Here is a 24,099-nt window from a genome sequence, read left to right as displayed (position 1 = left end):
ATTTAAATACTAAAACATGCACTCATAAAATCAATTCCACTTCCTTAACTGGGTTGTGGCCTTGATGTTAAATGCTTTTCAGATACTTTCCTAACGTCTTCATCACCATCTCACTGATTTCTGGTGCACCTGTGATTAATGCAGAGGTCAAGTGTATAGATTATCCAGTACAGAAGTAGTTTTGACAATTTGACCCATGATTAAAGTGCTGTTGAATCAAAAGTGGCTTTACAAGCAGGATTAAACATGATGAATGAATGAAGTGCTGTGACGATTACAATCACAATGGATGTGAATAACATGACAATTGAAAACAATTGCTGATCACCTGTGTGTCTCTTACTTTGCCTCTAGATGATGAACACACATGCTGTTCACTATATCATGTGTGGGAGTGTGCAGAGAGCAGCCTGTCAAGACTTGAAATTGGTTTTCAGTCAGTGCATCGACACAGTAATCAGACGTGAGCTATTTACTTCCCCTCAGGCCTGCCTTTGGTATGGTCTCAGTACTGGTGTGTGTGTCTCTGTGTGTGTGTGTGTTTGAGTGTGTACATGTGTGTGCGTGTGCATTACTGCAGGTGGAACAAAGGTGGTTTTGTCAACATAAAGCGAAGGCAGAACCAGATAAAGAGGTCCTTTGATTAGATGCTGTTTTTAAACCCAGTACAGTGTGTGGCTCTCTCTGTTTTGCTCTGACTCTCTTTCACAGTCATAACAACATATAATTGCCTTTCAAATGTGAATATTTGATGGGTCGTCCACTATGATATTTAAATATTAAATCTTTGGGCTACTTATGGACTGGAGGTCCCAAGTTGAGCATTAGGAACTGGTGACGGTTTCACTACTTTTGTCATTTTATAGACATAACATTTAATCTATGAATCATGAAAGTAATCGTCAGATTTGTCAATTATTCAAATTTGTTAGTTGCAGCCATAGTGAAGATTATAATTACATTATTTCTGCTAGCAATATGTTTCCTGTAGGGATGCACAATTGCAATTTTCTTACTTTTTTCACCACCATCCCCCAAAAATGATTTGATCTGTCCTGAAGTCAGTGTAAACCGTCAAATATTCTATATGTTATCCTTTAACATCGTCATCTAGAGTGGCTATTTGCATAAAACACACAGTTCAAATTATTAAGAAATAAAAGATTCTATTTTGATTTTAATATTTTCTTTGAGGAATATTGACCTTCGCCGCTTATAATAAGGGGATATGATCCTGATACAATTCCACAGACACCCTCTATCATTAGACCCCCTATAATAACCCTTTTAACGAGGAAATATAAGAGTTATTTTTGGGGAGTGTGTTATAACGCTCAGCCCTTGTTGCAATGCTGCATATTGCAGAAGCTGTCCATGTTTGAACTCTAGCCCCTTCCCCATCTGTCCGTCTGTGCTGGCACTGTTTTGCTTTCCATTTATTCTCTGGGTAATTCTCTGTTGTATCTCTGGAGTCCCCTGGGGAGGTGGTGTTCATGTCTGCCATCTCCTCCTCCCCACAGGAGGCTCCTCTTCCCAGGCCACAGAGTCACAGTTGATCCCCCAGGCAGGAGGCTCTCCAGTCCAGTTCACATGAACCAAATGTCTCATTTCACCTCAACCTGTCCTCTTTTTTTTTTTTTTTTATTGTAGGTGAGCTTTTTTTTCTGTCTCTGTACGTGATTTGAATACATTTTAAAAATGGGAACTGTTGAACGGACACACCCGGAGGATATCTTGTCACCAAAACCAAGCCAGGTCTTTTTCTCCGTCTGTCTTGGCACAATTCTTTTCCGAAAAATATAACTATTGGACAAAAGCTAATCTAACGGTCATTATGTGGTCAGATACAGCTGTTTCTTTTTGATTGCAGACTTGAAAATAGGCAGTTTCCCTTGCTAAATTATTAAAAATGTATTCCATTAAAGTCAACATAAGTTACAAGCCTTAAAATCCCAGCAGTGGTCATTTAAAAGTTCAAGATGCAGCATTAAGATAATGTGAGAGTTATATGGCGCACAGAGTAAACACCTTAATTGTAATGATGAATAACTCCGTTAGAGTCCCAGTATCTCTTAAGTAGTCTCATTAATTTGTTGCAGAGGGAGTTTTCAGTCTGCACACAATGCTCCTTAAATTCAGACTCAGGTGCACTGGTTTGGGTATCCTGCTGCACCGTACTCTGTGGCAGCTTGATGCATTAGGCTTGGTGTACGAGCTTTTTCCCTCAAGCCCTTCAGGAAGTACAGTCATCAATTACCAGGGATACTCATCTGTGTTATTCTCAAGCCTGTTGGAACAGAGTGGCCTTGGCAAACATAATAGGGTTTGCTGGATTAAGCCTTTCAAGACATCATTATCTAAATTGTCGGAGTACATATTTGTGCAAAGAGCTGCTGTCTATTCCGTCCTGTTAGGTAAGAAAGTGATTATGGTGAAGGAGGAGAACTGATACCCCAAAAAAACATATATTTTTAGCCGAGCTAGCATTTCAGCTGTAGGGATGTTGGTGATCTAGTCAGCAACTTTGGTCCAAACTGAAATATTTTAACAAGAATTAGATGGATTGCTCTGAAGTTTGGTACAAACATCCATGGGGACCAAAGGACGAACCCTACTGACTTTGGTGGTTACCTGACTTTCCCTTTAGCGCCACCACAAGGTCAAAGTTTTCAATTTGTCCAATACTTTTTATTTTATGACCAAATACCTGCAAAACGAACTATATTCCCTTTGTGTTCCGTGCTAGCAAAAGTTAGCATGCTAACACTAAACTAAGATGATGATCAGGAGGATGTTAGCATTGTTATTGTTAGCATTTAGCTCTGAAGAACAGCCTCACAGAGCCACACAAATGCTGGCTTTCTATACTATCAATTTATTATTTTGTGAATGCCGGCCCTTAACCTCCATTCATGTATGAGGAGGTTATGTCGTCTCTCTGTGTTGAACTGGCTTCTTGTGATTGGCTTAAGAGGTCTGGTTTCAAACATCTCCTCCACTAAATCTCTTGATCTCCCAATCACATTATTTCCTCCTGCCAGTACTCAAACACACACCGATGTAAATCAGCTGTAGCTGATCTGGTGTGCTGGTTCAGACCTCGTGTGTGACTCCATGCTGGTTTAGAGCCGACTAATTGATGGCTAATGTGGTATAATCCCTCAATTGTCACAGAGAAGACCAGTAAATAATCATGTAAAGCAAATACATTACCGGCTTTGGCTTTCATACATCATGTTTTCTTTTTTTTTTTGTCCATTTCTCCGAATCCCTGTTGATTTAATTCATGGCTTTAATAGGCTTACATTTCCCATTTCGGACAAGTTTGGGCGAGTGAAACATCAATCTACTGGCCCGAACGTGAAGCCCCGGACATGATGACACTCAGCTGGTATTCAGAGTGGATTTTACATTTCTTGTAAACAGCCTTGACTTGATGGATTAGTGTTGGGGCTTGATTTGTTCATTCCTCACTGGCGGACAGCTGCTGATTGTTTGTTTTTTTTGGCACAAACCTGTTGAGGGTTGCCTCTGCGTTTCGGGAAAATTGCTCTGATGAGCTGACGAGGAGGATTGAGTCGATCACAAAGGATTGACGGTTCTCAGACTTGTGTCTACCTCTGGCTCATGTTAGCGGAAAATAAATTGATGGATTGGAGGCAGGAATAAAGCGGCTCTGACTCTCTCTCTCACAGCGACAGAAAGACAGATTTCCCAGGGCAATATCCTGTGTGTTTGTGTCAGGTCGTCATCTCCCCGTGGCAAGGTCCCCACTCCCAGCTCCCTTTAATGAGACACTCAGATGAGCTGTGCTTAGTGGGAGTTGGAGTAGCACTTGTTGGCCCACTCTCTGTCTCTTCAACACACCGTAAACAGCACATGCTTCCTCTCCAGTCTCTAATCTTAGATTTTGATTGTAGAAGGCCAAAGCAAATCACACACCAACGCAGATACTCGCACTCTATCTGCCTTGTCCTTTTTCTTGTTGGAGTTTTTGCCTTCAACTGATCATTATTTTTCATTATCAGTTAATAAGTAGATTCTTTTTAGCCACACTAGCAGCATGGCTTCAGGAACAACGAGGTCAACATCTACCAGATTGGCAGATGTTGTAACAGACATTAATGGTTCCCAATCTCTGCATCTTCCTGACGCTGGTGACCTTTCTTTTACCGCCGCCATGAGGTTCACGTTTGTGGTTTTGATTGAAATGTCTCAAAACTATTGGATGAATTGCCATGAAATGTGGTACAAATATTAATTCCCCCTTCAGGATGAGTTGTAATAACTTTGGTGACAATCTGACTTTTTATTTGGCATCATCATCAGGGCAACATTATAATTTTTTCAATTATTTTGTTTTCTGATGAAACACCTGCAAAACTGATCACTTTCTCATAAATGTTAGCATGCTAAGATGCTAAACTAACATGGAGAAAAAAAAGGCGAACATTAGCTGCTGGACAACTTGTAGCATTGTCATTGTGTGATATTTAGCATGCTGATGTTAGCATGTGTGTGCAGCGTCATAGAACAGCTAGCGTGATTGTGGCCTATTTGTATTGTTTTAGATTAAATAAAAAATCTATCAATCTAAATTTCCAGACCAAAGTTTGTTTTTTGTTTGACCGAAGGTTCAAAAGTTAAAGATACTATTTAGATTACAACCTTATTAAAATTAGAAAGGCAGCAAATTCTCACATTTGGAAAAAATGTAACTAACAAGTATTTCACAAGTTCTGCATGATAAATAACTTTTAAATAATAACGATTACAAAAGCGGTCGTTGATATATCTTGTTGATCTACAAAGTAATGAATAGTCTAGAGAAATAGTTTAAAGTATTCATATATTTGTTTGGTTGTTTGTGGAAGGATCCTAGTTCATTGACAGAACTGCAGTAGAGCATCTGAGATTTTTTCTTGGAAGTATATATAGATGTTTTTTTTATATGCTTCAAGCTTCCAGACCACATTTGAACCCAGGAAGCTGCAGATGTTATGTAAATGAACCAACTAAGCCACCAGGACATTGGAGTTTCACTTTTAAAGCAATTCTGCAGTCACAGCCATTCATCCATTTTTTATTTCTAGTAGACGGGTAGAATATCTGAATATCTCCTTCACATTTCCCTGTGTTGTTTGTGTGTTTTGGCTGTGTGTCCACCCATCTGTATAATAATCTAAATGGCCTCAGTGCAGACCGGGGTCAAATGACGAGTTGTGACCTGATATCTGCTTGTGCCCTTCAGAGACATATGGTGCCTCTGTGTGTTCACATGTTAATAATTCCCTCAGACCCACTTTCAAATGGATGTCCGATACGTGTGCTGACTGCTGAGTGTGAGGCTCCAACAGACACATGTTTTTACACTCCAATCTCCTGCAACCATGACATTTATCACTATTTGTATGTGAGGGGTAGCAAAGGAAAATGGGAAACAAATGTTTGCTTTGTGGAAGTGAAAGCGTGATCTGGTCACAAATGTAAAATATTCAAGGTTGTGTTTTTTTGTTAGTCCATAACAGGAGGTTCAGTGTTTACTGCAATAGGAAGGTGATTCACAGTTCACCTTAATCTCATGCACTTATCATCAGGCTGCAACTGATTGACTTCAACAATTTTAATTATTTAATCATCTGTTCATTATTTCTTCTTATTAACCTTTTACCACACACTGTTCGAGCCACAGGATACTAGCACTTTGAAAAGTCAGATTTATAGCGTGTAGTAAATGTATTGTGTGGGTGTATATGTGAATATATATATCTTATGTGTATATATGTAAGTTATATATAGGTGTTACTCCATATGAAACCACATTTAATCATGTACGGAGACTTAGTTTACAGAAAAGACAGATAAAATGTCAAACAGATTCAGTTTAATTCTTTTTTTCTTGGTGGCTCAAAAAGCATTTCTCACATCTTGCTGTAGCCCTTTTTGTGGCCTTTTTTATGGCCGAATTTCCAAATATATCCTTAAGAATATCTTGTCTCCACAGGTCAATGACCTCATCCTTGAGGCTATAAATGTTTAAAATCTCATCAGAAGCTGCCAGACTTGGACCAGCAGTCAAAGAAATCCCCAAATTATTTATTTGACCATTTTATAAAAGAAAGGAACTGAAGTAAATCTTCCACTTGTGAAGCTACAAACAGCAAATGTTCAGTATTTCTTTTACGTAATATTGATTGTATCGGCGTTTGTTTGAAGCACAGGTTTGTTCTGGCTGCGTTTGTGGCCTTCTGGTTGGACCGGTGGATGTGTTACATGTGATGTTCTGAGGGTGTAAGCCATCTGTGCTCAGGAGTAGCGAGTAGAAGCTCAGTTTTAATTCAGAACAAAGGAATTACATGAATGACTTTATGTTAAGTTAATAACTGTTTGGTAATGTAGGAGTATGATTCACTGCTTGGGCTGATGGTTGCTGACTCAGCAGGATGTATCACAAAACCACAGGATGTAATTAAAGTGCCATATATTCTGCTCCTCTGTGTGTAACAAAAAAAAAAAGAATAAAGCCAAAAAAAACAAAAAAACAACGCCTTCAGGGTTCGTCAGCAGTTTGCTCGTGTGTGTGTGTTTTAGAGCTTAGTCTGTCTGTGTGCACTTTGCTGCCGTGGCAACAAGACTTACCACATACTAATATTTTAGTTGGCATTACGTAATCGTCTGCTTTTGTCAATAGTGGATTTTCGGTGCAAGAGGCAGCGTTGATGCTGTTTGTTTGGATCCACTAAGTGACCATTGTGAAGTCTTCAGACAGAATAACGGTCCCATCGGCCGCCTTTTCTTTCTCCTCCTCTTCCCCTTCAGTCCAAACACAAGAACCCTCTAAAGACGACACACTCAATACTCTTTTCATCCTCTCGTATTTCTTTTTAAAGCTCTTATCTTCCGTCTGTCTTGCCAAGAGACGAGGCAGCCAGTTAAGAGAGATGGAAAAAAAACTATGAAAGAAGCTTTTCTATGAGGTCAAATAAACACAGGTTGTTTTATATCAATGGCTCAATATATTCGGCAGCAGGTTTTTGGTTCATAATGAAGCCTGAAAATCTGAATAGACGTCTGACATCTGAAAGCAAATAAGAAAATATGTTTTTATTTTGTACCTTTTGATTAGTTTTGATTTTCTCTCTGAAGTCGTTGAATGAGGCATTTAATCATAGGTAAGTTAATTATTAAATTAAGTTATTATCATAGGTCTTTAGTAAAATGACTTCCATTTATGTTGAATTCTTTTGGCTGGATGACTATGAAAAACTTCAGGAAAGGAACCTTCTTTGTAGCAGATTTGCCAGGCTATCTATCTATCTATCTATCTATCTATCTATCTATCTATCTATCTATCTATCTATCTATCTATCTATCTATCTATCTATCTATCTATCTATCTATCTATCTATCTATCTATCTATCTATCTATCTATCTATCTATCTATCTCAAATCATGAAAGGTTATACATCTCCATTATAATAATGACACTGTCAGATGTTGTCTGCATTTTGAAGATTTAGTGATATCAGCTCAGCTCCAGATGACAGTCGGAGTACCAAATGTTGTTTTTCAAATAGTGTAACAAAGAACTGACTCTTGCTTCAGTCATTTTTGAAACAGAAATTGTGAAAGAAACGTCGGCCTTCTTGAGTTCCAAGCTCTCAAAAGACATTTCTGCTGCTTTTCTTTGTCATATGTCAGTGTGAACTGAATATTCTCGGGATATAGCTGAACAAAACAAGACATTTCAAGATGTCACTTTGTGCTCTGGAAAAATGTGAGCATTCTTTTCACATTTAAAAAAAAAAAAAGTTTTTATAGATTTAACAGTTGCAGTCATAATAACTCCCCTCCTCATTCTCTTGTTTGTGTGTTTACAGGCAGAGCGCAGCGCTTGCGATGCCAACATCCTCAGCATCCCGGTGCCGATGCGCCGCGGCGGCTCAGAGTCCAACCTGGACGTGGTGGACAGCGTCGGGGATGACGGAGTGGGCCTGGATTTCACCAAGGGAGCGCTTGGCATCGACAGCCTGCAGCAGAAGATCCTCAAGGTCGGAGGATTTACTTTTGGATTTACTGTGTTTTCACTCTGAGAGACGTGTGGAGCCTCTGAACAAACACTCCTCAGATAGGTTTGATGGTACTTTATAGGGCCGTTAACATTTCTGTATCCAATAATGAGCTGATTAGATTTCCGTTGTGATGCTACAGATACCAATGAAAAAGTTATTAAATTAATTAGTTTAATTAGCTAGAAATTGTACTCCACCTCGTCCCTTGTTGTCTCAACTTTCATTGGTAGAAAAGTTTCTCAGAGTGGAATTGTTTCCATCATATTACATTTCATGTGATTTAATGAAGAGATTATTAAAAAATAATGTAATCTATTACTGCTCCCAGTGATGAATACATACAAAGCAAAATAAAACACTTTGGTTTGTTATTAGTTTCAAGAATTGAGTACAAAGTAGTTACAAACAATCAAAATGGTATCAAGGGAGTTGAATCGGCGCCTCTTATATAATTGTACTTATATCTCCTCTTCATTCTGCCTTTAGGTGACGGAGCAGATCAAGGTGGAGCAGGCGGCCCGGGACCAGAACGTCGCCGAGTACCTGAAGCTGGTGAACAACGCCGACAAGCAGCAGGTGGGACGAATACGCCAGGTCTTCGAGAAGAAGAACCAGAAGTCTGCTCAGACCATCGCCCGGCTGCAGAGGAAGCTGGAGCAGTACCACCGGCGCGTGAAGGACAGCGAGACCAACGGGAAACACAACCACAAGGATGGTGGCAGCAAGGAGTCCGGCACTCACAGCAAAGAGGGAAGCCTGCGAGACGTCAGCACCACCGGACGCCACCCGGCGCTGGATAAGGTGAAGACTATCGGGCCCGGCGTGTCGCTCTCGCCGCCGTTCTTCTTCAACAAGTCGAGGGAGTTCGCCAACCTCATCAGGAACAAGTTTGGCAGCGCCGACAACATCGCCCACCTCAAGAGCTCCATGGAGTCCGGGTCGGGGCTGCACGTGGACGCCGCCTCGAGGGGTCTGAGCGGGAGCGCCACCACGGTAGCCAAGGCGACGAAGTACCAGAGCGACGACGAGTGCTCCACGGGGACGTCTGCGTCCGCCGACTCCAACGGGAACCCGGCCGGAGGGTCAGGGGCCGGATCCGGAGGTCCGGGGAGGTCGGACTCCAACGGGCGGCTGGGGGAGGTTCTGGACATGGTGCGGGAGATCAGGGAGTCTCAGGTGCAGCTGGCGGAGGACATGGAGACTCTGAACACGCAGTTCAAACGAGATTACAGCTACTTCACACAGATGATGCAGGAGGAGAGATACAGGTAGGAGTTTGACCCCTGACCTCTGGCGATACACTTTACCATACAGGACACACAAACCCAGTAATGATCTGTTAAAATACATAAAGTAGAGTTCATAAATAAGGAGGTCAAACAGCACTCTATTAGATTAGTAAACACGTGGATGTTTGAGGATTTATCCCCGTCACTGAGTGATGAACAGAAGTCTTTATAGTATGAAGTTCATTTTATAGAACAATACATATTTAACCTCCATCCACAGTCAATTTTTTTTAAATATTGTATATACACAACCAGGTCAAAAGGAAAAAACATAATAAAAGTTATGAAATATAAATAGAAGTAAACAAATAAGTAAATGAGTCAGATTACTTTTAAATCCAGTAAAAAAAATGGGTAAGGTGTCACCAGAATCCAAACCATATTATGTGTAATGTTGTTATATAAGATAAGATAAGATAATCCTTTATTAGTCCCGCAGCGGGGAAATTTGCATATATGACTAAACCTTGTAGTTGAAGTTTGAAAAAAATTCCAATTAATTTGTCTGTTTCAGTGCATGTCTGTGGCAAATACAAAGGAGGAAGTATAGTAATACTCGTGAACGTAAAAGTATGCATTTAGCTTTACTTAGTTAAGTTAAAGTTAACAATGAACGCTTGAGAGATAGAAACAAGGTGATATGTTGGCTCGACTAGATTGATTTATATGTTCAATATAATCTGATGATTAAAACGGTTTTCATTACCTAAAACTATCTTTGACTAAATATAACTCTGGCCTAAGTAACTTCCTCAGACTTGACTCAATAGCCTCAGAATATATTTCAGTGGTTCTTCCTGTCACAAGTATATTATCTTGTTCCTCTTTTAAATATTCATGTTAAAATCTAGATCAGTAAATCTTAATTTAGTTGGTAGGAGGAAGATAAATGTCTTCCTTTTCCTTGCCAATAACGGGATACTTTAACTTTCTCATGCCTCTAAAAGTCCTTCACACAAAACCGTCCCTTAAAGAAAAACAACTCTCTTTGTTTGAGCGACTCATGATGCACGGCGACACTAAAGCCATAACCTGCACAAGTATGACGGGTCGCGAGTACAGCACTTCATTTTAAAGTGTTCACAAGCCAAAAAAATCCTCACCCTGCAGTAGCACTCCTCACTGTTGGTGACACATTGTGTGTGTGTACATCTGTTGAACTTCAAATTGCTTTTGACAGTTATTATAAGCTTTTCGTAACTAAATATAGACGTCGGCGCTTACACACAAGTCGTCCAAGGGCAAATGTTTTCAGCAGCTTAGTTGCAGTAGTACATAAACTGCTGTACTGTTACTCACCCACACACACACACACACACACACACTCAATTATGCATCGTTTTCTCCCCCTCTCTTTCCTCTCTCTCTCTCTGTGCTGTTGGCTCTCTGCCTCCTCCTCTTCTGCACGTTTGTGTGTGTGTGTGTGTGTGTGTCAGGTATGAGCGGTTGGAGGATCAGTTAAATGACCTGACGGAGCTCCACCAGCATGAGACCAGTAATCTGAAGCAGGAGCTGGCCAGTATCGAGGAGAAGGTGGCCTACCAGGCCTACGAGAGGGCCAGGGACATACAGGTACTGTACACAAACATATGAGAGTGAGTTATATAATACACCAGAGACTCACATTTAACATATTTTGACAAGTACAGCTCTGGAAATTGTATATATTACTCTGTGGTCCCAGACATTTTTTCGTACAAACGACATTAAAGAGAGCTGAGTGGAATATAAGTGCAAACAGACTCCAACGAAAGATGGCAAAAAAAAAAGTTATGAAAATGATTGTGCAGCATTATCCTGGTGTCTTCAAAGCATTGCGCACACACACACACACACACACACACACACACACACACACACACACACACACACACACACACACACACACACACACACACACACACACACACACACACACACCAAGCAATTTGATGCTCAGGATCAGTATTGCCAAAGGACTCTTCAATGTTCAGACTTCCAAAGATGCATGCACACAATCCGAAACTTCTACAGCTGCTTCTATGTATAGTTGCAACATCTGCAGGGGCTCATGGGTATTGTAGTATTTAGAGCCCTCAGCCAAACTGACCAAAAGAGACAAAAACACAATTTCACAGAAACAAAGTTGAAATAATGAAAACTCATGTTTAGTGTGGACTTTGCACCTTAACTTAACAGCAAACTGACATGTAGAACTTACTTTAAAATGCTCATCTTTTCTAATAGGTTGTACTATTCCAACTCATTTGTTTTCTATTACAATTTGGGGTATTTGTATTTTTTAAGACAGATGAGACACACTGAGGTTCCTCCAGCGTCCTCCATTCATTTCTGATGAGAAACACAACTCCTGTTCATTTCTACTGCTGTTGATGTCAATTATTATCTAATCCAGTTTCACTGCCCTTCCCTTATGACTCATTGCTCTCCAGTATTTCCTTGATATCAACCATATATGTACTGTGTGTGTGTGTGTGTGTGTGTGTGTGTGTGTGTGCAGGAGGTGCTGGAGTCGTGCCAGACTCGCGTGTCGAAGCTGGAGCTCCAGCAGCAGCAGCAGCAGACGGTTCAGGTGGAGAACACCGACGCCAAGGTGCTGCTGGGGAAGTGCATCAACATCATGCTGGCCATAGTCACCGTCATCCTGGTGTGCGTTTCCACGGCAGCCAAGTTCACCGCCCCGCTGCTGCGAAGCCGCCTCCACCTGGCGCTCACCTGCGTGGGCGTGTCCTTGCTGGCTCTGCTGTGGAAGAACTGGGAACATTTGCAGTGCGCTTTGGAACGATTGCTCCTCCCGCACTGATTTCGAGGGAACCCCCCAAAAAAAACGAGACCAGAAAACATAAACGACCGCCCCCCCCCCCCCGAAGGGTCCAAGTTTTTTCCCCCGAGGTGTGTTGTCACGGCAACGCAAAAACTGGGGAGGAGTTTACATGTAGCCTTACACCAGCCCTAGCTTTGGGGCTTCACGGTCGACTTTATTTATGGCTTTGTTATTTGCATGTCTAAACTGGGTCCACAGAAAGCCTTTTCCCAGAATGCACCTCTACTGTAATTCCAACACACAGACGTAAGCTGATATAAATTATAACTGAGATCCACAACGTGCTGCCTACAAGGCCGAAGGTGCAAACATATAAACTTTTTACACAACGCTGACATAAACAGTGCATCACTACAGTCCAGAGTATCAGATCATTAAAAGATGAATCAGCTGGAATTGATCAGCCACATTATAATGTGGCTGTTGGATTCAATCACCTGCTCTCATCTGGTCATCAGAGGATTCTGGACCGCAGCAGCAACAAGACACTAAAATCTATATATAGTGGATTTCACTGGTGCATGGAAATACAGCGGGAATTTCCTGTCCTTTTTAAAGGGAAAGTGTATCTGTCACCACCTCACACCTCTAAACAAACTCACCGGCTGCATGCGGCCAGTCAAGCAGTCTTGAACACCAGCCAGCTGTGACAACACGAAGACACACATCCACCTGAAGGTTGATTTGTACTGTGTACTGATCTGTCCTGTATTTATGTCATGTCTTTATCTCCTCAGTGTCTCATTCAAAAGGACGTTTTATAAGCTGTTGTTTTTAAATGTGTGTGTGTGTGTGTGTGTGTGTGTGTGTGTGTGTGTGTGTGTGTGTGTGTGTGTGTGTGTGTGTGTGTGTGTGTGTGTGTGTGTGTGTGTGTCTACACTGTGATTCTCACAATGTTTGCTTTCTTTGAGAGAGTTTGGAGAGAACATTACTGCCACTCACGTCTTGATATGAAGATAGACCCAGGAGATGATTAGCTTAGCATAAAGACTGGAAACAAATGGAAACGGCTAGCCTGGCTCACAAATGAACACGTTAATTAGTTGAAACACGCTAATGGCTCACAAATGAACACGTTAATTAGTTGAAACACGCTAATTAAAACGTTAATTGGTGAGAAAAATGAACACTGCTCACGTATAGGTATGAAGCTAGAGCCAGGATATGATTAGCTTAGCATAATCACTGGAAACAAGTTTAAACTGCTATCATGGCTCACTAATTAACCCGTTATATATATATATATATATATATATATATATATATATATATATATATATATTATTGTTTAAATACAACAATTTGTGCTTTTATGTGCAGGACTGTTTCTTGGAGAGAAGCATTAACTTTCTGTCACCTGTTGTTTTTACACTCAAAGGCAGATTCTGTTACCTTTGGGCAGAACCAGGCTAGCTGTTTCCCTCCGTTTCCACTCTTTGAGCTAAGCTAAGCTAACCTTCTGCTGGTTTTCTCATCTAACTCTCTGTAAGAAAGCTTATAAGCATATTTCCCAAAATGTCAAACTATTCCTTTTAATGGAAAGCTTTTAAACTGCCTCCTGTCTTGTTGATTTGATGCTTTTTTTTTTTATGTTTTATTTCGGGTAACATATGAGTTGACGTGGTTTTCTCATCTCCAAAGATTGCAGCTTTAGCATCAACCAGCTAGCCTGTAAACTGTGAGGAAGGCCCAGACGATTAGAGAAAAGCTCTAGCATGTTTTGACTTTTTATGGAATTGCCTTCTTGGTGAATAGAACAAATTAACTTTTGTGTAAAGCCTTCAATGTTGTGCTGTGTTCAAGTCCTGTGAGAATAACAACAGCAACGTCCTGACTGTTTAAAAGTCCTGACATGAAAGGATTCCCATCTGATGAAACTTGTATCTCAGCCACGGAGCGACAGTGATAGATTACTGCTACTACATTTCAATTACACATAATCATTCCCTTCAGCCTTTTCACACTAGACAGCTGATAAGTGACTCATTTGAGATGAAACTAGCACCAGAATCCTGCCCTGCCGACATATTTTAAGACTCATGAATCGTAATCACTTGGAGGATGTTTTACGTTTTTGCAGCAGAATACTGAAATGTCAGTAAGCGAGTGGTAATATAATATAATATATAATATAAACCCCCTTTAGCTACTGTTATTTCCCACGTGACATGAATGCAGCACTACGGATTATAGACAGAGGAAACTGAACAATGTAGCTCGCTGCTCCCTAACTCTTTATCACTGTGATGATGAGGAGGGTGAAATGGGACTGAAGCCTTGTCAATGCAAGCTTATTTTTCTTCTTCTTCTTTGTATTCTGTTTGCGTCCCTTCTAAAGCCAAATATGGAGATTTTTAAGGCACATAAGCCTTTATAGGCAACACTGAAATTGCTATTTTTTTTTATTATCTTTTCTGGTTTCTTGCCATCAGTCTTTGGTGTTTTTTTTGTTTTTTTTCTGAATTGGCTAAAAATCTTTTTGTCTGCTCTTCAGGAGAGAAATGCACCTCCTCTCCAAACCTCTACGTCCATGATGTATATTTTCATATTCTTGTCTCTTCCATGTGCATTAGTTTCTGGTTATGGGGTTCCATAACGTTATCTTATTTTCAAATGAGAAAATAAATCAGATTTTTTTTAAAGCTTGTTCCGGATTTTCTGTTTCCTACTGGTCCTCGTTTTTAATTCCCCAACATCTCATCCATTAAACATGATTCATCGGACTGTGTGATGTAAGGACAGGGATCAAACCACTCTGCAAGCATGATAAGAAATTCATACATAAAATGGATGTAAATTACTTTGAGTGCTCTGCACTGGAGGACTGGTGGAGAGAAACCCCTCTAAAGTATACTCTTTATAGTACTTAAAGGAATTATTAAAGATATTTATCTTTTGCTTTAGTAATAATTTTATTATAGCATTTTATTTTTCATATTTTTAATTATTTATTAAGTTTACCTTTTACTTATACTTGTTGGATAAATCATAAATAATAAGCAAGACCTCATAAATTATGTTTTTATTCCTTCACATTATTTCTTCATATTGTAGCTCCCATAAAGAAATTATAAAGATTTTTTTCATTGCCTGTACTTTTATTTGTTGGACACATTATAAATAGTTAGCTTGGCCACTGAAATGCATTTTTTTTCTAACATTGTTCCTTCACATTGTAGCTCAGTAAAGAAATTATAAAACGTATAATAATATAATATATTTGCTTTCTTTTCAAAGGTTAGTTGAGAAGATTGATACCACTAATCTACAGTCAGGAGTCTTAATAACGTAGCCTAGCATAAACAGCTAGCCTGGCTCTGCCCAAAGGTGAGAAAGTTGCCTAATCGCCCCCTAAAGCTCACTGATTAAAATGTTATATATTGTTTGTTTAATCCGTAGAAATAGATGGAGAGTAGAAAAAAGATTCCTATTCAAAACTCTTCTATTTTTATGGTTAAATATGTAGAAAAATGAAAGTGTAAAAATAACACTTTATGGTGTTATAAAGATTTATGTAGCTGACTTCCTGGAGTTACGGTTACTGTACCTTGCTAAAAGAAATACTGAAGAACCCATTGTGACACGTTTCAAATGATTTTATCTTATCAGCAATGTGTTTTTCCAAAGGTCAAATGTTCAATGTATGTTTCCCTGTGTCAATATGTCAAAAGCACACCACACCTATAACGTATAGCCTACTGATGTCATACTCCTTTAAACCTACTCGAATTTGTTGGTAAGACTCTTTGACTTTAGACATATTGATGGATATTTTTCTAACCATTCAAACTGCATTTTAAACATCAATGACCTTTAAATCTTTTGCAATTCAAACTGCAAGGACAGCCCTTACCAATCTTTTACAATGTTAGTTTATATCGAGAACATTGCACCCTGGGAAAATACCGATGACCCCCACCTGTTTACCTGTTATGCTAAGCTAAGCTAACTGTCTCCTTGCTCTTGCTTTTTGAGGTTAAGCAGACGCACATGAGAGTCATATCAAGCTTCTCGTCTTTAATTCGGTAAGAATAATGAATACACATATTTCCCATAATGTACAACTATTCACCTGTGGTTAGTGTGGAAATAAAGAGTTATGTTATGCGTGTACTAAATAGAATATTCCAAGGACATTTAACTCATTTATAAATGCTCCATTGTCAACTTTTTTGTACTAAAGGAGGAAAGTGTCGTTTCAAATGCATTTATTGGCACGCTGACAAGTTTTTAAGCTTTATGAGAAGCCTAAGGGAAGCCATTTCCTAAAGTGAATTCATGGATCGTTTAACATTCAGGATCTTTATCGTCTAATTCTAAATGCTTCATTAAATATATAGCAATGCAGAATAAATCAAGTGCAAGTCAGCCCACTTTTTACTTTTATATTTTGCCACAAAAATCAAATGTGTTTCCAAATGTCAAGGTTATTAGAGGTAGAAAGTACATTTACATAAGCACTAAACTTATATATATTTAGGTTCCATTTTATGTTACTTTAAACCTTTACCCTACATGTCAATAGAAAATATTGTACTCTTTACTCCACTAACTTTATTTAATAAAGTCAATTGTTAGTTACTTTATAGATTCAGAATATTAATAAAAAAAGAGATAGATATTGAAGTATACCTGCTGCAATAATAAAGTGATAAACACATTAATGCATCAATAATAACAATCCAATGATATAATATATAATATATATTTCTGAAATAGCCCATTCTGCATTATGAGTAAATTTGCTATTGGTACTTAAAGTATATTTTAATGGTAAAATGTTTTGTCACCCTGTAATGTAATGTAATGTCCTTTACTCAAATACGAGTTCTTATGCAGCACTTTTACTTATTACAGAGTATTTCTACACTGTGGTATTACTACTTTCACTAAAGTACTAGATCTGAACACTTCCTCCACCGCTGAAGATCACTAAACATAAGAGGGATGCATCTTGAAATAAATGTGGTTTTTGAATGATCTCCACTCTAAATTTGATTTGGTGAGAACGCTTTCCCATCCCATAAATATTTCAGATATGAACAAGATTATATGTGTTGTATGGAGACAGTACAAGTAGAAAATCCATGATCCAGCTGCTTATCTTATCATTCAGATTCAGACACTGTTTTTCTCCTCTTCTTTCCTTCTTCCTTGGAGAGACTCAGCTTCAAACACCTGTACTGAGCCAAGGATATTTACTAAGGTACATTGTGTTCTGTGGCACAGAAGAAAACTTAGAGGACAGCGCCACCTAGCGGTCAGATATGAGCAGTGTCTCCAAAATACAAATCAGTGTCTCTCAGAAATGAAACAATTTGAAGAAATTAAAAATATTGACATTTCTTATAGCAAAGCAGATAAAAGACAAACAATAGTTATAAAGGAACAAATGAGCAACAGTGAACATTAATTAAATTTCCGATTTATTTTGTGCATCTTCATCTTTCCACATCCAGTCTGACTTATTACTTTACGCGTATTGTTATACATTAAACATATTTTATGTATATGTTATTAAAGATTAAAGTTGTTAGGCTATTTTTATGGATATCATCCATACCATTAAGAAAACATATAACCACTATAGTACAAATGTTAATGTGTAAGTGAACATGTTTTGGCAATATGTCTTCAAATGTAGTTTTGCATGAGACTATTTTCCTGAATTCAATTCAATTTAATTCAATTCAGTTTATTTTGTATAGCCCAGAATCACAAATTACAAATTTGCCTCAGAGGGCTTTACAATCTGTAAATGCAGCATCCTCTGTCCTTCCCTCACATCGGCACAGGAAAAATTCCCCTAAAAAAACCTTTAACAGGGAGAAAAAAGGAAGAAACCTCTGGGAGAAACAGAGGAGGGATCCTTCTCCCAGGATGGACAGAATACAATAGATGCCATGTGTACAGAATGAACAGCATAACAGAGATACAACACATGCAATGTATACGACATAAATTAAAAATAAAAATAAAATAATAAATAAATAATTAAATAAAGAAAATAAAAATTAAGAAAAACCATTGAATCAAAGGTTTGGTCCAACTTTTGACTCAACTACTTTAAGAATCTAAAATAAAACATATTCTAGTTTGCTGAGCATTTGTTTAATACCACATAATTCCTATGTGTTCCTTCAAGATTTGGATTATTTTTATTTTATCTTAATCTACAATGCAGAAAAAACATAACATGTAAAATAAAAATAACTTAAATAAATAAATAATTTTTTAAATCTGTAAATAAATATTAAAGTTATTGTGGAATGTTTCTTAACTGTTTTTTATTGCTTATTTATAATACATAATTTATTTCATTTTATTTTATATTAATTTTCTTTTACTTTTTATATTTGCACTATATATATATATATAATCCTGTAAATTTCCCCTCTGCAAGATTAATAAAGGATTATTTTATTTTATCTTAATCTACAATGTAGAAAAAATAAAATTAAAATAAAAAATTAAAATTAAATAAATAAATAATAAATAATTAAATAAAGAAAATAAAAATAAAGAAAAACCATTGAATGAGAAGGTGTGCCAAACTTTTGACTGGTACTGTATATATATATATATATATATATATATATATATATATAATCCTGTAATATATAATCCTGTAAATTTCCCCGCTGCAAGACTAATAAAGGATTATTTTTATTTTATCTTAATCTACAATGTAGAAAAAAAAATAAAAAAAATAAAAATAAAAAAATAAAAAAATAATAAATAATTAAATAAAGAAAATAAAAATAAAGAGAAACCATTGAATGAGAGGGTGTGTCCAAACTTTTGACTGGTACTGTATATATATATATATATTATTTATTTTTTATTATTATATATTTTTTATATTTATAGTAAGTGAGTATTGATATTATGTTTTAAAAACACATATTGTTTATTTTTTTATCACCCACAACACAAGATGGCGGAAGTGAGCGTCACTTTGTTTTGGCGCAAACCGGAAGTCGTCATCACCAGACACAGGCATGTTTGCTATCCCGTTAGCCAATGCTAGCAGGTGTAGCTAACCCGTTAGCTTCTACTGAATTCACGTTAAATCGGGTTGTTTCTGGGTTAACTTTGCAGTCTAAATGGATGAGCACAAGGAGAACATTCACGCAGAGGAGGTCAACGGGAAGATGTCCGACACGAAGGAAGACGAGCAGGTGTGTGTGTGTGCAGGGAGCTAACGCTAGCTTCATGCTACACTGGGTTCTGTTTACGCTAACTACGTTGGTTTCTAGGCATCCAGTGACGTAACCAGTCTCTATGAATAGGTGCATGCTTTACTGCTGTACGTCATATATGTATATATACGTTTAAAAACTGATGCTTGTATACTGAATTTAAGTTATAGAAAACGTGGTAAAAAGACATGTATGTGTTTTAGTTAAAACCAGTTGAAATGCTACGTAAGATTATGCTACGTAAGATTACTACGTAAGAATACTATGTAATAATATACTACGTAAGATTACTACGTAAGATTACTACGTAATAATATACTACGTAAGATTACTACGTAATATTACTACGTAATAATATACTACGTAAGATTACTACGTAAGATTACTATGTGAAAGCCCTGCATTCAGATTCATTTATAAAGATATTCAAGTAATCATTTCAGAATGATGTGTGTTTATATAATAGTAATGTTTAATGTTTATATTATATTAATTATATTAATGTTTAAATTATATTAATTATGTTAATGTTTATATTATATTAATGTTCATAATATATTAATTATATTAATGTTTTAATTATGTTAATGTTCATATTATATTAATGTTTAAATTATATTAATTATATTAATGTTTTAATTATACTAATTGTATTAATGTTTTAATTATATTAATGTTTTAATTATATTAATGTTTTAATTATATTAATGTTTAAATTATATTAATTATATTAATGTTTTAATTATATTAATGTTCATATTATATTAATGTTTTAATTATACTAATTATATTAATATTTAAATTATATTAATTTATTAATGTTTTAATTATATTAATGTTTTAATTATATTAATGTTTATATTATATTAATGTTTGAATTGTGTTAATTATATTAATATTCATAATATGTTAATTATATTAATGTTTTAATTATATTAATGTTTTACTTATATTAATGTTCATATTATATTAATTATATTAATGTTTAAACTATATTAATTATATTAATGTTTTAATTATATTAATGTTTTAATTATATTAATTATATTAGTGTTTAAATTGTATTAATTATATTAATGTTTTAATTATATTAATGTTTATATTATATGAATGTTTATATTATATGAATGTTTATATTTATAATTATATTAATGTTTAAATTATATTAGTTACATTAATGTTTTAATTATATTACTTATACTAATTCATTATATTAATGAATATATATTAATCACCTATGTTGCAGGGGGGAAACCACGAGTTGATGCCTGAACATTTCTGTTATAAAGTACTATATTATGAGGTTTTTTTATGACATTTTTATTTAAATTTGTATTGCACACTATGCTTGGGCTTCATATGTGCTTTTACTGGCCTACAGAACTATGAATTTTATGACATACAATGACACACCATACCTTGAAACATGACTTTTTTAGGACTTTGTCATTACATTTTTGAAGACATACTATACTGACAACACACTATACTTTTACTTTTTTTATTACAGTTTTGATGACATACTTAACTAGGAGTTTTGGTTTTGACATCCTCATGATATATCACTTTTTAATGAAATTCATATGATAGACTCTTTAATTTTATTTTTTTGACAAGCTATTCGATGACATTTTATGAGCAAAAGGTACAATATGTCCTGCTAATATAGTGAAGTAGAATTACACACAATGCTAATACTCAAGTAATGTACAAGAACCTCAAAACTGTACTTGTTAGTGTTTTATATTCCATTTTTGTAATTTAGCATATTCTAATGAATATTCTATTATAACCGACCTGCACATTAAACTAATCTGACATCATGTTTAATCCTCTGTGTTATGTTTCTGTGTCACATATTGAATAATATAATTCCTCTCCAGGTGAAGCCTTGCAGCAGGATATGTCCCGATGAGGAACCTGCTCCTCAGGTGTCCCCGTCTCAGTCCAACAGCGACTTCAGTCATCCGGTGTACAAAGAGATCTCTATGGCTAACGGGCACATCAACCGCATGACCAAGGAAGAGCTTCGGATCAAGTTATCAGAGCTGCAGCTCGACACAAGGTAATCGGGACCAAGAAGTACATGAAGCTAATTAAGAATATAAGTAAAAATACGTTTTAATATGTTTTAAAATACACAGAATAATTGTATTATCATAAACCAATCAGAGAAATACATTTGACTCCACCGTTCAAGCTCAGTTCATAAACATTTCTACGTCCAGTATTAAAACACATATATAGTGTTTCCTAAACCTCTTTTCTCTTTGTCTGTGAAGAGGTGTGAAGGATGTGATGAAGAAGAGGTTGAAGAGCCACTATAAGAAGCAGAAGCTGTTGCAGTCTGCCGCTGAGGGAGGACCCACCGACACCTTCTACGACTACATCTGCGTGGTGGACTTTGAGGCAACGTGTGAAGAGGATAATCCTTCAGACTTCCACCATGAAATCATCGAGTTCCCCATGGTTCTCATCAACACGCACACCTTAGAAATTGTGAGTTGAGTTTGAGATGCTCTGTTTTTAAACTCCAGGGCGACTTCTGTGTTTATAAATGTTTTTTTTTTTTATTTATTTACTTTGCAGGTGGACTCCTTTCAGGAATATGTGAGACCAGAGTTGAACCCACAGCTTTCAGACTTCTGTGTGAAGTTAACGGGGATAACACAGGTTGGTTGAGCCCGGGGTCCTCTTTGACATCAGTGTCAATAGCGTGTGATCAGGAGCTTTTGTGAACTTGAACAAACTGTTCTTTTGTTGATCAGAAAATGGTGGATGAAGCAGAACTGTTTCAAGACGTCCTCCAGCGGGTCGTCGCTTGGCTCCAGGAGAGGGAGCTCGGGACGAAGTACAAATACGCCATCCTGACTGACGGGTACGTTTGAATCCAGTAAAGATGCAGATTTTGTGGCTCTTCTCGTCAGTTTAGTGAAATCTTACACTGCTTTTGTTTTCTACCTCTCCTTTAGGGCCTGGGATATGAGCAAGTTCCTCAACATCCAGTGCCGTCTCAGCCGGATCCGATATCCTCACTTTGCAAAGAAGTGGATCAACATCAGAAAATCATACGGAAACTTCTACAAGGTTTGTGTTTTTATCAGTTTTAATATGAGAGACTGGATGAAAATGTCTTTATTTCACAGTGACCCCTAAAGAAGGTCTATAAGTTACTCATAATAAAATTGAAATAAAGTGAAATGGACAGCGACACTTGTAAATACCCGTACCTCACTTCAATTACCAGTTTTGTGACAAAATGAAGGATCTTATTGTTTTTAAGATCAAAAACAGCAGCAAACCCCCAACCAGCTGTTTTCCTCCCTCAGGTTCCCCGCACACAGACTAAGCTGAGCACCATGCTGGAGAAGTTGGGTCTGAAGTACGAAGGTCGCCCTCACTCCGGGCTGGACGACTCGCGCAACATCGCCCGGATAGCTCTCCGCATGCTGCAGGACGGGTGTCAGCTGCGCGTCAACGAACGCATACACGCCGGCCAGCTGCTCTCCGTTCCAAGCTCCGCCCCCGTGGAAGGAGCGCCTGCACCGCATAACCCCCGCAGCAGAGACTAGAACCCAGGATCTGAGGCCAGTCCTACAGGACGTCTCAACTTTTAACCCCCGTGAGTTAGAGATGAAAAAATAAAATCCAAAGCACTTTTAACAGTCTTAAGTTGTTCTTTCTGTTTTGGGGTTTAAGGCTGTAGTTCATTAAAGGGGGTCAACATTTTGATTTCAGATTCACATGTGAGGTTTCCTCTCTGACAACAGCTCCATATATTTTTACACCAGATACCTAAAAACAGAGATCACAGCAGTGTGTTGTGGGAGGATTTCCCTTTTTCGACCTGCCTTATAAGCTGCTAATATTCAACAAACAATTTGATTAAAATGCAGTCGTCCCATGATGATGTGAATTTGTTTTTTATTTCTGGTTTCACTTTCAAGAATACGTATCTTTGAAATAAAAACATTGAATAGTTGTCAATCTTGTGGCCGTAAATTTATATCAATGTCAGTTTTAGCCTTTAAAACCCCACATCTGTCTTACCATTGTGCAAATACTGAACAGACGGATCCACATGTGTTGCTGCTGCTGCTATTGCTGTGCTGTTTGAAGTGCCACATAATAACAGCCATAACATCAGTGTTGAGTAATGAGAAAACGTTGTCCGTCGTTATAAAGATACAGCACAGGTGTTAACGTATAAAGAAGTCTGTTGTACGTACTGTAAGAGTTCAGCCTGTGTTGTAGGATTCTGTCACCTTTTTGTTATGATACTGAATTCATTTTTATGTCATGGAGGATGCTCTATTTTAACAGGCACAAATATTCTTCTGAATGCCAAATATTACAAATAAAAAAATGTTTCTCTGTTCTTGTAAATCATCTTTGTCCAAGTTCAACATGTATGATATCGGGTTGAGTATCTTTTTTGGGGTTTTATGTAAAGACTGTGACAAATTTAATCGTCATCCTAGAGTGTATAAAATCAACATTTTACAATTTAAGTCTGAAAACTTCAAACCTTTTCTTTATGGACCTCATTATCTCTGTAGTTACCGTTCTCTGCCTGTGTGAGGCACTGTTGTTCAGCCTGTTAACTCACTAAATTGATTATAAGATAAGGATCTTGGGTTACCACCTCAGAAAACCTTGAACATTTTCAGTTGTTAAAGTTTTTCCTGAATCAAGCTGGTATTCAAGATGA

At 37.3% G+C, this 24,099-nt stretch overlaps 2 protein-coding genes across 2 annotated transcripts in view; both read left to right on the top strand.

Annotated features, from left to right (window-relative positions):
• tmcc3 (transmembrane and coiled-coil domain family 3) overlaps positions 1 to 13,212 on the top strand; it is a 37,277-nt gene extending 24,065 nt beyond the window's left edge. Inside the window, exons 2-5 of the mRNA XM_054624716.1 lie at positions 7,882 to 8,052; positions 8,560 to 9,341; positions 10,799 to 10,934; positions 11,863 to 13,212. Coding sequence (XP_054480691.1) covers positions 7,882 to 8,052; positions 8,560 to 9,341; positions 10,799 to 10,934; positions 11,863 to 12,165 — 1,392 coding nt within the window. The 3' untranslated portion in view covers positions 12,166 to 13,212. The remainder of the gene's footprint in view (positions 1 to 7,881; positions 8,053 to 8,559; positions 9,342 to 10,798; positions 10,935 to 11,862) is intronic.
• Positions 13,213 to 19,148: 5,936 nt separating this feature from the next.
• Positions 19,149 to 23,758, top strand: eri1 (exoribonuclease 1). The gene is made up of 7 exons (XM_054624780.1): positions 19,149 to 19,367; positions 21,272 to 21,453; positions 21,671 to 21,887; positions 21,978 to 22,061; positions 22,157 to 22,266; positions 22,361 to 22,475; positions 22,718 to 23,758. Exons 1-7 carry the CDS (start codon positions 19,293 to 19,295, stop codon positions 22,958 to 22,960), a joined length of 1,026 nt encoding a protein of 341 aa, XP_054480755.1. The 5' UTR covers positions 19,149 to 19,292; the 3' UTR covers positions 22,961 to 23,758.
• The last annotated feature ends 341 nt before the right edge of the window (positions 23,759 to 24,099 follow it).

Source organism: Anoplopoma fimbria, chromosome 23 (assembly GCF_027596085.1).
Source record: "Anoplopoma fimbria isolate UVic2021 breed Golden Eagle Sablefish chromosome 23, Afim_UVic_2022, whole genome shotgun sequence".
Taxonomy (NCBI): Eukaryota; Metazoa; Chordata; class Actinopteri; order Perciformes; family Anoplopomatidae; genus Anoplopoma; species Anoplopoma fimbria.
The sequence above is the reverse complement of the archived record's forward strand: the minus strand, read 5'-3'. Positions and strand labels throughout refer to the sequence as shown.